At 47.5% G+C, this 12,449-nt stretch overlaps 1 protein-coding gene across 3 annotated transcripts in view; it reads right to left on the bottom strand.

Moving 5' to 3' along the window:
- The window catches only part of LOC139047718 (kelch-like protein 10), a 60,691-nt gene that overhangs the window by 26,152 nt on the left and 22,090 nt on the right, over positions 1–12,449 (bottom strand). For 2 of the 3 annotated variants that reach the window (XR_011507334.1, XM_070521704.1), the window contains 3 exons: positions 8,988–9,107; positions 6,520–6,645; positions 4,706–4,812 (listed from right to left, as the gene is read on the bottom strand). Coding sequence is in view for 2 of the 3 variants with exons in the window: in XM_070521704.1 (XP_070377805.1) it covers positions 4,799–4,812; positions 6,520–6,645; positions 8,988–9,107 (260 nt within the window). In the remaining variant the exon portion in view is untranslated. Of the gene's footprint in view, positions 1–4,705; positions 4,813–6,519; positions 6,646–8,987; positions 9,108–12,449 lie in introns of those variants that run through there. The other variant, XM_070521703.1, reaches the window with a different exon arrangement.

Below are 12,449 nucleotides of genomic sequence, written 5' to 3'. Positions count from 1 at the left end.
TGTGATGAAATTTTCCATGCATGATAAAAATTTCTGATGCTGTCATAGTAATCATCTAGCGTACGGCCACCGCCATACGTAACCTGAACAGTTAAGACACATCTAAGTGGCTTAACTTTAGCAAACACGGGCTGCAAAAAGTAAAATAAGCATCGAATGCTTTGGAAGGAAGATGCGTTCAGCTATAGCACATTCAAGGCCCCACAACCAGAAACTTCCAGCACCCTCCGCAAGTGAAGTATAAAGGAGTTTCAGACGTGTTCAGGCTAAGCATGGCGGTGACAGTGCCTCCCTCAGCTTCTTGGTGTTAATTTGCACACTGCATTTGCATTTGTTTGTCTCCCTTTCTTTTTTTCTGTCTTCCATCCATTGGGGTGCTGTTGCTTACAACGGATTAACAGCTACAGACCGGTCAGACACCGTCAACTTGCTTACCGCTGACACCTGAGTACCTCGATCATGAAAACCAATTAACTGTGCTCAGTGGCACTGCCTATTTTGTTACGTTCTACGAATACCATCAGCACGCACACGTGCCAAAAAAACAAAAAAGAACAAAAAAAAACTATTCCATACAGGACAACCTGACTTGAAGATTGCGCCTGACTTGAAGATTGCGTGCGAGGATATAGCTCTAAAGGTCGAAACTACGGTGAAAAGCAGTCATCATGAGGACACTTCCACAGAGCGTGGGCTTCGCATTTAAAATTCAATTTTTCACTGGCGATCGCCCGAACGCCTTCGAAACCACAGAAAACAGGGAGAGTGAGAAAGACTGACGCAGAGGGGTGTATACCCGTTACAAAAACAAATTTCGCGCCAGAAATCTCACACCAGATACGCGCATTACTGCGCGAATATCCTAATAGAAATAAAAAGAAAGGAAGGAGAAAGGAAAAGTAAGCGTGGCTTCCGAACAACGAACACAGTCAAAGACGAAAAAGAAAAGATCAAAGAACAGTTGCAGTGATAAGACACCCATTACATCCGATCAACCTCGAAAGCGTTTCATTATCTTGACAGGGGAGCACGTTTGTTGGTCTCCTCTCCGTCCCCGACAATTTGCGCTCCTTCTGAACCGTTTATTCGTAGACTCGATTTCTTTTAGATAACCGTCTTACAGTTCTCAATATACATACAAACAGACACTCATATAAGTCTCTCGCCACGTCTTTCAGCTTTAGAGTTCGGCATCAGGGACACGATCACGTGGTAGCCGGCACACACACACACACACACACACACACACACACACACACACACACACACACATATATGGGCGCAGTGTTCGATTACCGGTCGCTCTATAGTCGTCTCGTCGCCCCAACGCCCTCACGATTTCTCGCTTTCTGCAGCAAGTATACGCACACACTTGCTGCACCCGCGCCACTTTCTAACACCCATCACTTTACCCGTGGGGTGACTTCTCGCGTGACCGGCTAGAGGGCACCGACGATAACTCGGAAGCGTTGCGTACATAAAGACCGGGGACCGTAGACGGAGTTCATAACATATTAAGAGCGTCAATACGAAGAGCCTCGTTTTCTTTCTTTCTGTCTGTCTGAAGTCAAGCACACAAGCGCGCAACAAGAACCAAATAGAGAATACTTGACACGACGGCCAGTGTCGTGACGGTTGGGGGTGGGGGAGCCGACGATGATCATCGCGTCGATAGGGCGAGCGGTTTTCAGGGCCGTGCGCGTGTCGACGGTGGTTTGTCAGCTAGCGCCATCTCGCGACAAGCGCCAGAGCGTTTCACCGCCGCGCCGCGGCGGCTTCATGAATTATTTAGCCGGCAACGCGCGCCGAGGTGACCGCAACGACGCGCCTCGGTCAGTGTTCTGTCTCTGTTGTTTGACTTTGCTTTGTTTTGTTCATCGTTTTTTTTTTCAACGAAGCTGTTAATGTTCCTGCAGGGGGGGGGGGGGGAGGGGGAGCGAACTGAACGGGCTGTAATTTCAGGGGAACGGTCGCAAAATGTCTCGCTTGGTGCCGCGCGCGACGTGCGATGAACAAACGCGAGCCGAGGTGGGCGGGCGTGGCAACAGTGGCTCGCCCGTGCGGTATCGGGTGATTTTGCATGCAAATTGCGGCTCCGGTGCCCTCATTCACGCCCGTTCGAAAGTGTCAAGTGTCATTTCGAGCGTGTCGCGTCGCGCTTTCGTCTCGTCGACGCGGTTTTCTGTTACCCACCCGTTGCCATGGGTAGGATTTGACTTTCTTTCGTAGCGTGGCGAAGGAAAAAAAAATGTGGTTGTTGCCACGGGATCATTAACGCGCGTTCTTTGTGCTGTAAAACGCCCAGTGGGGGACAGGGGGCGAAGTTGTACAAATGCTGTACAAATGTGCAGGCTACGTGTATGAAAGGGACACTAAAGATAATCGACAAATCAGCGCGCACTGATAAAGCATACCTTCAAAACTCTTATTTTCGTTATTTTAGTGCTGTAAGCAGATTTTTCTTGGAAAGGGAAATATCGATTATTGAACATGACGTCGAAACTTTATTGCAGGTACGTCAGTGTGACGTCACTGATTTCACGTTGTATTTCCGATCATGTTATTTTTTCTCTGATGTTCTTTATCAGTAGAAGAAAGCAAGTGGTTTTAAATCAAGCGGCATGCACGAATAATTAAATTACGATAACGAGAATGACCACTACAGTAGGCTTCTCCTCAAGCTAACTGCAAACGTGGTGAAGCCCCCTTTAACAAAGCCCGCTTTGCTCTTTGTTTCTTTTTTTTTTAATATTGTTTATGTAACAGCGCAAACAGCTGTGTACGCACGTCCGACAGCTATTAGCACTATATAAACGCTTTCTGTTTGCTTGAATAGATGTATGAAATAACTTCATTGGCATACCAAGCTAGCTATTTTGACCTTTCCGCTGCATTCATTGTCGGTCCTTAAGATCAGTGGTTGATGCTAATTAACCATCTAACTTCGAAGAAATAACGTTCGTTCATTCTTCCTGTGTCCTGCGTTTGCGCCACTACTCCAGTAGTCTTTTACTTTTCGCCACGAGATATTCACCTACCTTTTTTCTTTAGGGTCTTCTAAGGCCAAATGCAACCGCGTTTCGCTTTGGCAAATTAGTTGTAGTTCAGTAGTACATACTAACGAAGCTATCCTGACCATAGTGAAGGGCTGGATGTTGTCTATTTTATTATTAATCTTGTGTTTAGTAGCTTTTATACGGCCCCTCACCAGACGACGAGGGCACCTCGCCATTCGCATATATGACGCCGATCCGAAGTAAAGAGAACAGTTTTCTGCTGATTCGGAGATACGTGGTTGGCAAATTTTTAAGTATACCTAGACAAGCATGTGCCCCGTATTAGCGATCCAGAATCGCACGCACTAAAGAACGTAATAATACACAGCGCTTCAACGTCAACATTCACGACACAAAAACATTGAACAATAAGTTCAGAATGTGATCAATAATTTCACTAGGCAAGTATTAGATATACCACCTCTACGTTACTTACTTCGGAACTGGGAAATGTCTCTATATCCTTGAATACTAAGCACTTGTTCGGAACGTCATTCTCTGCCGAACGCTAACACATAAAACTTCACATGCACATCATTGTATAATGTTGTCAATTCGTCACCTTTCTTTCGCAAGCTAAAGTCAGTCAGGTGAAAATGAGAAATAAAGCTGCCAAGGTCACTACACAGTCATTGCGAAAAAGGACGCAGGCATGTACTAATCAAAGCTTTGTGTTCGTGCTCGAGTATTTGTGCATTCCCTGGGTTATTCACAAGCGACCTGCGAGTTAAAGCCTGATGAGAACCTTGCGGTTCCGTCTAGAGGACACTATAGATGCAAGCCCATTGGACGCCACGCTCACCTCTGATTTAGTTCCCCGCTGCCTCCCCGCAAGGATACCTTGCCACCCCTATACAAAACAAATGCGTAGCCTTATAGCGCGCTCGGGATTTAGGAAAACCCAGAACCTCTCCGTCCTGCTTCGTGATATTTTCGAGTATTAAAGTAAACAATTCACATTTCCTCTTAGAGGCGTTTGCGTCCGGGTCACTGAGTTACATCGACCGCGTTGCAGGAGAGACAAGAGCATGCAGATCATACGCATATATTAACGCGACAGTGTTAAGGAGCTCGTGTTGCAGAAAAGCCGGTGTCGTCGGCGTCGGTGTCGGCGGCGTTGGCCATGAGCGATAAATCCCAGCAGGCACTTCCTGAATAAAAAACAACTTGCAATATGGGCTGGGTTGGAATCGAACCAGGTCTCCGGAGTGTGAGAGGGAGACGTTACCACTGAGCCACTAGTTTTTTTTCTTTATTTAACTGAGCCACGAGTTCGATGCTTCAAAGCGGTACAAAAGCGCCTCTAGTGAACGCGGTGTTGTCTTAGAAACAAGCTGTTTCTAAGGCTCAGGCGTGCGTCGCTTGCTCAGGCGCACATTTCGTTGTCGCGCCGAACGCTGCGTTGCTCGACGCTCACCGCGTCCGATGCGGGGCGTGTATTCGCTGCGCCGTAGCGCATTGTCTTCCACCCCTTGGCGGGTCGACGGGAACGCTGTCGCGTTCCACTCTTGAAGGCGAAGCTTAAGCGTCCTCCAATTTTTGTGATGTTTCATGCCATCATGCCACAGAACTAATGGGTGACATAGACCTGGTTCCCATACATAACGCAAGACAGAGAAATGAAGGCAGAAACGAGAGATATGTAAACGTTTCGAAGCCAAGCGGGAACATTTTTAATTTGATTGGGGAGACGGGATCGATCGCTGTAGATCTATTCCGCAGGCGAAAGCGACGTGGCTGGTTCATATCCACGACTCTAGATAGAGAAATGAGAAAAGAAAGGAAGAAAGAATCGTTATGAAAAAGACAAGACAAGAGAAGACAAGATAAGACACTACGAGACAAGGCAAGACGAGACAATGCGTGACCAGACCAGACAGACAGATAGACGGATAGACAGACGGTCCTTTCGAGACGCGACAAAAAGCTCAGGAAAACGGTTTGTTAACTTGACTATGGACAACGGCAACGGCTCGCCACAGATTCGGTACGCTCCGTCACGTTGCTGATGAGCTTCAACGAATCGCTACACTAATGTTGAACTCCAATGGCAGATCCAGATCAAGTTTTTCTGCTCTGTATGGAGCAATCCTATTCCAATGGCAATGGGAGCGTGAGCTGTGTGTTCCAATGGCAGATTGGGACCAGCCGCTGATCCCGGATTGCTCCGTGGAGCAAAAATATTTGCTCCGCCGAAATCGGCAGATTTGACCGGAAGTCCTCGTGACGTATTTCCTTCACCCGCCTCTACTTCCTGTCACGGTTGCCTGTTTCCGGTCGCGGGCAGCTATGGACGACATGGGAAACGTGGACGCCGCTTCGCGCCGTGTGATTTTGTTCGCGCTCCTAGACAGCTCCGACTCAGACAGCACAATTTCCAAGTCGAGTGATGATTCTTCTGACATGGACAGTGAAATGGGGTGGTGGGTTGCGCTTCCAAGCGCTTGTTCCTCTCTCTTTATTCTAGCGCCCTCTCACTTGATTTTCCTGTACTAAGTGCCCCCGCGGGAGCGCACGCATTCCCTTCGCAGATATGGTGTGAGCAGATGAGAGCGATCTCAGTCGGAGCGACGCGCTCCGTTCGTGATCCGGCCGAGCGCTCGCGATCTACCATTGGAATTCAACATAAGTAGTTCGTCTCTGGCGTCCTTGTGCGCAACTCGATTCGGCGGCACTGAGACACGAACGCTGTTTTCCCGCGGAGAGACTCAGCGAATCGTACCGCCCCATCAAATCATGATTTATAAAGGCGAAAAAAGAAACGCATCGATTGCTCAAACAAACACCCGGCATGCTGAAAAAAAAATTACCCAAAGCTGAAACAATTCGCCAGAACCACGCAGCAGGATCAGCAGTATCTTGATGGGGTCCTGAATCGGCGGCCCGTTCACAGGGTCTGAAGCGCACGCGAAACTTCGAACGTTATTGGTTGTTATACCTCAAAGCTGTATTTCATCCTTTCCGGCAACTGAGACTTTTTTTTTTTCGCCCATCGCGGTTAGTTATGATCAGAACAGAAATAAGTTCTAATCTTAGCCTCACGCATTGGGGGTGGGTGTGGGGTGGGGAACTAATCAACACGGACATACATTTGTGTATTCGGCCTATCCCAGTAAACGTGTAATCCACGATCACTAGCTTGGGTCACGTGGTCGGGGTCTCGGCGTCTTGCAGGCAAGGCAGTAATCGTTACGCCGCAAAACGCGCTGCAGTGTTATAGCATTTAAACAAAAAAACTTTACAAAAGGTTCGCTTCACGTTTAAATTCCGATATGTTCGTTGGATCAGCATTGTTTTTTTTTTCGGAGTGCTTTCATCACACAGAGGTGACGAAAAGGTGACACATAGCAACGTGAGCCGGTAATTTTTGCAATTATCGCTTCACGCTCCTAATCATTACTGCCAATGTTAAACTGGACATAACTGGGATGATGATCGTGCTCACGATGCCGATGACACCTACCAGCGTTGCCCACGTCGCAAACGACAAAAGCGGCCGCCGCGCTGCAGCTCACGTCAATTTCGGGAGCCGAGTGCCACTTTCCGGCTTCGATGTCGTATCGCTCCACCGTCCGTTGGGTCGTGACTCCTGTTCATAGATAAAAAAGAGCGACGTAAAAGATATCGTAAGAAGAAAAAATTATAACTTCTCGCGCGCGATACTCCTAAAGATTAATATATGGAAATTTTCGTTATGCTTAATGTGACGCGGAACGTGAGGGGGCTGTTGAGAATACACGGCGTGTCGGAAAACGCTGCAAACTGTTAAGGCTGCAGAGACTTTTTAACTAGGGCGCCAAAACATAAAAAGCACTCCACGAAATCCGAGCAGCGCAGTTAAATCTAGAAAATCAATCAATCAATCAATCAATCAATCAATCAATCAATCAATCAATCAATCAATCAATCAATCAATCAATCAACCAATTCCATCAATCAATCAATCAATTCCATCAATCACTTGGGAAATAAAACCAAGAAAGTGACCTGTTCTCGTGTTCCATGCCGCAATCATTCCGAGCGTGGCACCAAGTTAGACGCAAGAACTACGTTTGAAACACTAGAGGAGCGTTCCGTTTAATTCAACAGCAAGTAAGCGCTCGAAAGGGAGTCTGCTGTGTCCGCCCGTCCACTGCTACGTATATGTCCTCTTATAGGGAAGTACTCACGTGACGTCACCGTGCGCTATGTTGTTGTGCGCTGTACACAGTTTCCCCTGTGCTGCTGCAGATAAGCGTGGTAGAGATAAAGCGCAATCCAATCTCAGTATTACAGCATGGCAGCCACGATGACGTCAGTGCACACCCCTTACGTTAAAATTAAAAAAAAGTGAAATTATGCGGTTTCACACGCGAAAACCACGATATGATTATGCGGCACGCTGTACTGGGCCGACACTGCATTAGTTTCGACCACCTGGGGATCTTTAAGGCCCACCTAAATTTAAGTATACGGTTGTCTTTGCATTTCACCCCCCATCGAAATGCCGCAGCCGTGGCCGAGGTTTGATCCCGCGACCTCGTGCTTAGCAGCGCAAGAACACAGCCGCTAAGCATGCGTGGCGGTTACCCCCCTATATTCTGATGATCCCGTTGTGCCATCGCCGTGAGCCACCACCGTACAATATTGGACGAGCGCTTACTATCAACCAAAAGGACTTATTACGAACATAGTTATCGTTTCGGATGCGCAGTTATCGTTCCAGGCCATAGCTCACATGTCAGTGGCGCAGGGGAAGGTGCGTCTCCAAAAAACACAGAAAAGGCCACAGGCTGAGAAGCACGCCCACAATCAGAGGCACGCCGTAGCGGACGACTCTGACTTAGCCTCAAGCAACCTGGGGTTCGTTGACGTACACCTAAATCTAAGCGCACGAGTGCTTTCGCATTTCGCCTCCATTCGAAATTCGGTCGCCGCGTCCGGGATCGAAACCGCAACCTCAAACTCGGGAACGTGTTGCGAAGGCGCCGCTTCGCACTCTCGGACGCCGGTCGGAGAAGTGTCGCTGTCATTTTGTCATTGTCCTCTCGTCGCGGTCGCAGGCAGTTGTTCGGTTGGTGCGCATGCAGACGAATTGCAGCAGTTCAGCACAAAGGTGGCGACGTACGGAAAATAGAGGAACAGTAATTGCCACAGCAAGTTAACTTCAGCAAAACAGGTAAAAGGGCGGCTGTAATTCAGTTGTAAGTCGCGTATGTCTCCTCCCTACTCATGTTTCGTTCTCGTTTTCTTTCTTGTTCTTTTGTTTTTCTTTTGACACACATAAATACGGTCACAGTAAATGAGTCGGAAGTGAGGCGCAGTTATCGGCCGACACGCAAGTTAGAGTAATCGCGTTCGGCTCCGGCACGTGCGACTTTGCTCGTTTCTTGCATGCATGACGACGGTTCTCGTTGTCATGCCAACGTCTAGCCACGCAAACGGTGGCTTCTCCGCACAAACAGTCATATTGCAGGAAAGCCGGCCGTCGAGCAAAGAAAAGGTACGCACGCCCAGACTTTTCTCGACGTGAATCAGCAATGCTGTATTGCGAAAAAAAAACTACCAGTCGACTAAATTTGTCCAGCCTCCATAGCGTAAATTTTTTCTTCATTTACTCTTGCTCGCAGCTGATGTAGTTATCTTAATTAAACTCTAAATCAAGTTTTTTACAGAAAAGGATGTGGGTAAAATACGAAAAAAGGACAAAGGAATGTATCAAAACGAAGTTGCAGGTCATGGTGATCACGGCAGTACGCAATCACATCATACTGCTGTTTTCGAGCCGTATGGTAAAACCACACTTCCGGAATATAGGGCTTGCGTGTGGGGACGTGGAAATTCCTGGACTGTTCCGTTCAAGTAGTTGCAAAAAAAAATAATAATAATAATAAGTGAGAATGGTCTGGCAGCACCGCAAGTAGTGTCAACCGACGCGTACGCTTATCTTACCATCATGTCCCCCTATAACGTAGATTTGGCCTTCGAGAACGACAGCGGCAAAGTTCATCTTCGGTCGCGGCATGGCGGGAAGGTCGGAGACTCGAGCTCTCCTGATGTCCAGCAACGTCACTGGAAAAACAGAGAAGCAAAAGTCGGGAGAACCAGTCAGAAGGTGCGACACGCCTGCAGCGACTATGCGCGAAGGCTGGTATCCTCGATCGAGCTCGTGCCGAATTCTTTAGTTTTCGATAAGAGGAAGACATGAACGAAGATCCAATCATGCCATAGTAATCGAGCCGACACGCGTGTACCGTGAGAGCAGGAACTGATAAGCCATTTCCGGCCAAATGAACAAAATGTAACAAATTAATATGTTTATATATATACTTTTTGATTTACCTAATACCGCCAGTCGCCGGCACCTAAAGCAGGGCGGGATTACAATACACTGCAACAAAACTAAAGAAATAAGAATGATGCAACTGATATCACTCGCGAATAAAAGTACTCTTTAGTGTGTCTTTGCATCAACCCAACAGCACGCAACTCGTCACATGTATTGGAGTTTGCTAGGTAGGGGGAGTGGGCGCGGGATCAAGCGTCTTTTATTGAAATGTTGGTGGCGCCAAAGTCGAATTCACCAGAATGGGCGGCTCCGCGCACCGGCCGGACGCGTGTGACGTCGCAGACTCTCTCGCAGCTGCATGAAGCTTGGACAGGCGTTTCACCTTGCTGTGTCCAGTTTTGTTTCTCACTGGCGGAAACAGTGGTTGCATTCCACACAGACGCGTCGTATTGAAAATGGAGAAGGAGTGACGGAAACATCGCAAGCGAAGCAAGAACGACGATGCGCTGAGCAGGCGACAGCAACTTGACGCGCTGAGCAGACGACAGCAACTTGACGCGCGAGCTCACCGGATCCAGTTGGCGTAGCCGAAATAGTCGGAGCTTGAGGATATGGTGACGGCAGCGCCACCGCAATTTCAACACTTTAACGCGAAAGCGTTAAGAGGCCCGTGTCACAGAAAATTTGGCATCGGCGCCCCGCGTCCAGCGCCAACCGTCTTTTCGCGAAAAGTAATTCCCAGCAACGCATCCCCGACTACGCAGGCCCTCTGCGTAGCGCAGAAACATTACTGAACTAATTGAATTACTCAAAGTAAAATGCGTCAGAAAAATCGTAAAGTATGACTTACCCACACACTATAGACAGACATGATAGCGTCGGATTGTATATTTACTCTAAAAAAAGTTTACCCCCTTTGGGGTGTATATCTGCCACACAACAATAATCGTCATGTGCTTTGATTGCTTTTCCTTTCTTGAAAACGCCGTGCCCGCTACTTTCCTGTAGGCAATGCTATGTCATGCTGATAACGTGCATGCCGTTCGTTACTGGAAAGTACCGGGCTCGCAGCGTTAAAGAAAGGAAATGTGGACTAGACAGATGTCGTCGATTGTTGTGTGGCAAGATATATGATTCAAAGGGTGTAAACTTTTTCTTAGAGTTTGAATATACGAGAAAATATAATTCTGTTGCGCGGAAACTAAAACACAAACCCATTTCCCAGCCTTTCTGCCATTCGCAGAGTGGCGCGCCCGGCTCCTTGCAACACGTCCAGATGGCGCGCTCTCCGCGCATCCACTGCCCATGCGAGAGGTCGCATTTCTACCAGAAAGCTCGCCTTCGTGCATAGCTTTCGCCGGCAGCGTTTCCCGGTAAACATTACGGTTACATGAGCTGCAGTTGCCGGGAAGCGTGAGAAGCAGTCAGGGATCTTTTAATGATATCGTGATCCACTCTTAAAAGCGAAGCTTAAGCGTCCTCCATTCTTTTTTTTTTTTGCATAACACTCTGCGCTTGCCGTGGCGTCCGCTGGACCCACTCCCCCCAATCTAGTACACCCTACACATATCAAAGGCCATCCACCTAATCGTGACTTTAAATTAGGTCCTGCCATTAGCCGTCGTCCTTATAGGTGCATCACATTTAAGCCCAAGAAGTGGCGGCGATTATGAGGAAGAGGCAGAAGGTCTTCAGGGACACATTGCGTGCGCTCTGCTGCCTGTCACAGCAGAAAATACACTTCGAAGGTATTCATGAGAGCATCTATAGTGACTCGGCGGGCTCAGACGCGTTTCACTTTTCCTAGTTGGACTAATCTGATCAGAGTTGCGGGCAATTCGTTGCGTAGCGCTTATTCTTTTTTTCGCCACGCGGTGGATCGTCCCAAAGGGCCTACGAACGTGTGTGTGCACAGTGCTTGTCCCACGCATCAGCCGCACGTCACTCAAGCCGACCCTGTAAACACGATGCTTATTTTTCACATGATTAGTGTGAAATATACGCCCTAAATAAGAACAAATGTCCCCTAATTAGCGGTAGCTCTTCTCAAATAATGCAACTAACACCAATGATGTTGTCAAGGTCATAGATTCAGTAAAGCTGACATCATCCACTGCTATAGATGGCATCAGCGCTAAAATATCGAAGGATACCAAAAGTGTGACAAGTGTGATCCTGTCGGCATGTGTTTCAGCAATTTCTTTCACTTGGACTGGTCCCACAGACTGGAAGGTGGGCAAAGTCATTCCGGTCCCAAACAAAGGTGCCCGCATCTTCGTTCAAAAAATTATCGCCCTATATCCCTGACAGGAATACGCACAAAAGTAATGCAACATACTATCTATTCGCACGTAGTTAAATTTTTAACATCTCTGAATTTTTTTTTCAATGAATTTCAACGTGGTTTAGAGAAAAGTGTTTCCTGCAATACTCAACCTGCGCTGCTTGTTAACGACGCTAGCTCTGGCGTTGGCGTAAATGCACTGGTTGGCGTTCTTTTTCTAGATTTGCCGAAAGCATTTAACAAATTTCCTCCATAGACGCCTCTTTCTAAAAAAAAAGAACGTGCTTACAACCTCGATCATATTGTTTTTCAGTGGATTCGTGACTTGTTAACTAACCACCAGCAATTCGTTTTCGCAAATCAGTCTTATCCCTTGCGCCCTGTTATTTCAGGCGTGCCTCAGGGTACAGTACTTGGCTCACTGCTATATTTAATTAATATGGATGATTTCCTGGGTAGCATTTCTTCCAACATGATACTCATCGCAGACGACTGCGTCATTTATCGTCCAATTAACAACGCATCTGATGTTCACTCGCTTCAATCTGGCCTTCATTAAATTGAAACCTGGTGTAACAAATGACTGATGCCCTTGAACACGAGCAACGCATTGCTGCTTTCCTTTCATCGCCGGAAATTCCACTCAGCGCTAAAAGATCTCTTTAACAACACCTGAATTTCATATGTAAGTGCATACAAGCATCCAGCTGTCAATTTGTCGTCAGATTTAACATGGTCTCTTCACTTCATGCACGCCGCTAGCGAAGCTAGCCGCGTTCTTTTTTGTCTGCGTAGAAACCTTTATCTAGCAGCGCTTACCGTCAGACTACTCACCTACCAG

The sequence above is a fragment of the Dermacentor albipictus genome, chromosome 7 (genome assembly GCF_038994185.2).
Source record: "Dermacentor albipictus isolate Rhodes 1998 colony chromosome 7, USDA_Dalb.pri_finalv2, whole genome shotgun sequence".
Classification (NCBI taxonomy): domain Eukaryota; kingdom Metazoa; phylum Arthropoda; class Arachnida; order Ixodida; family Ixodidae; genus Dermacentor; species Dermacentor albipictus.
The sequence above is the reverse complement of the archived record's forward strand: the minus strand, read 5'-3'. Positions and strand labels throughout refer to the sequence as shown.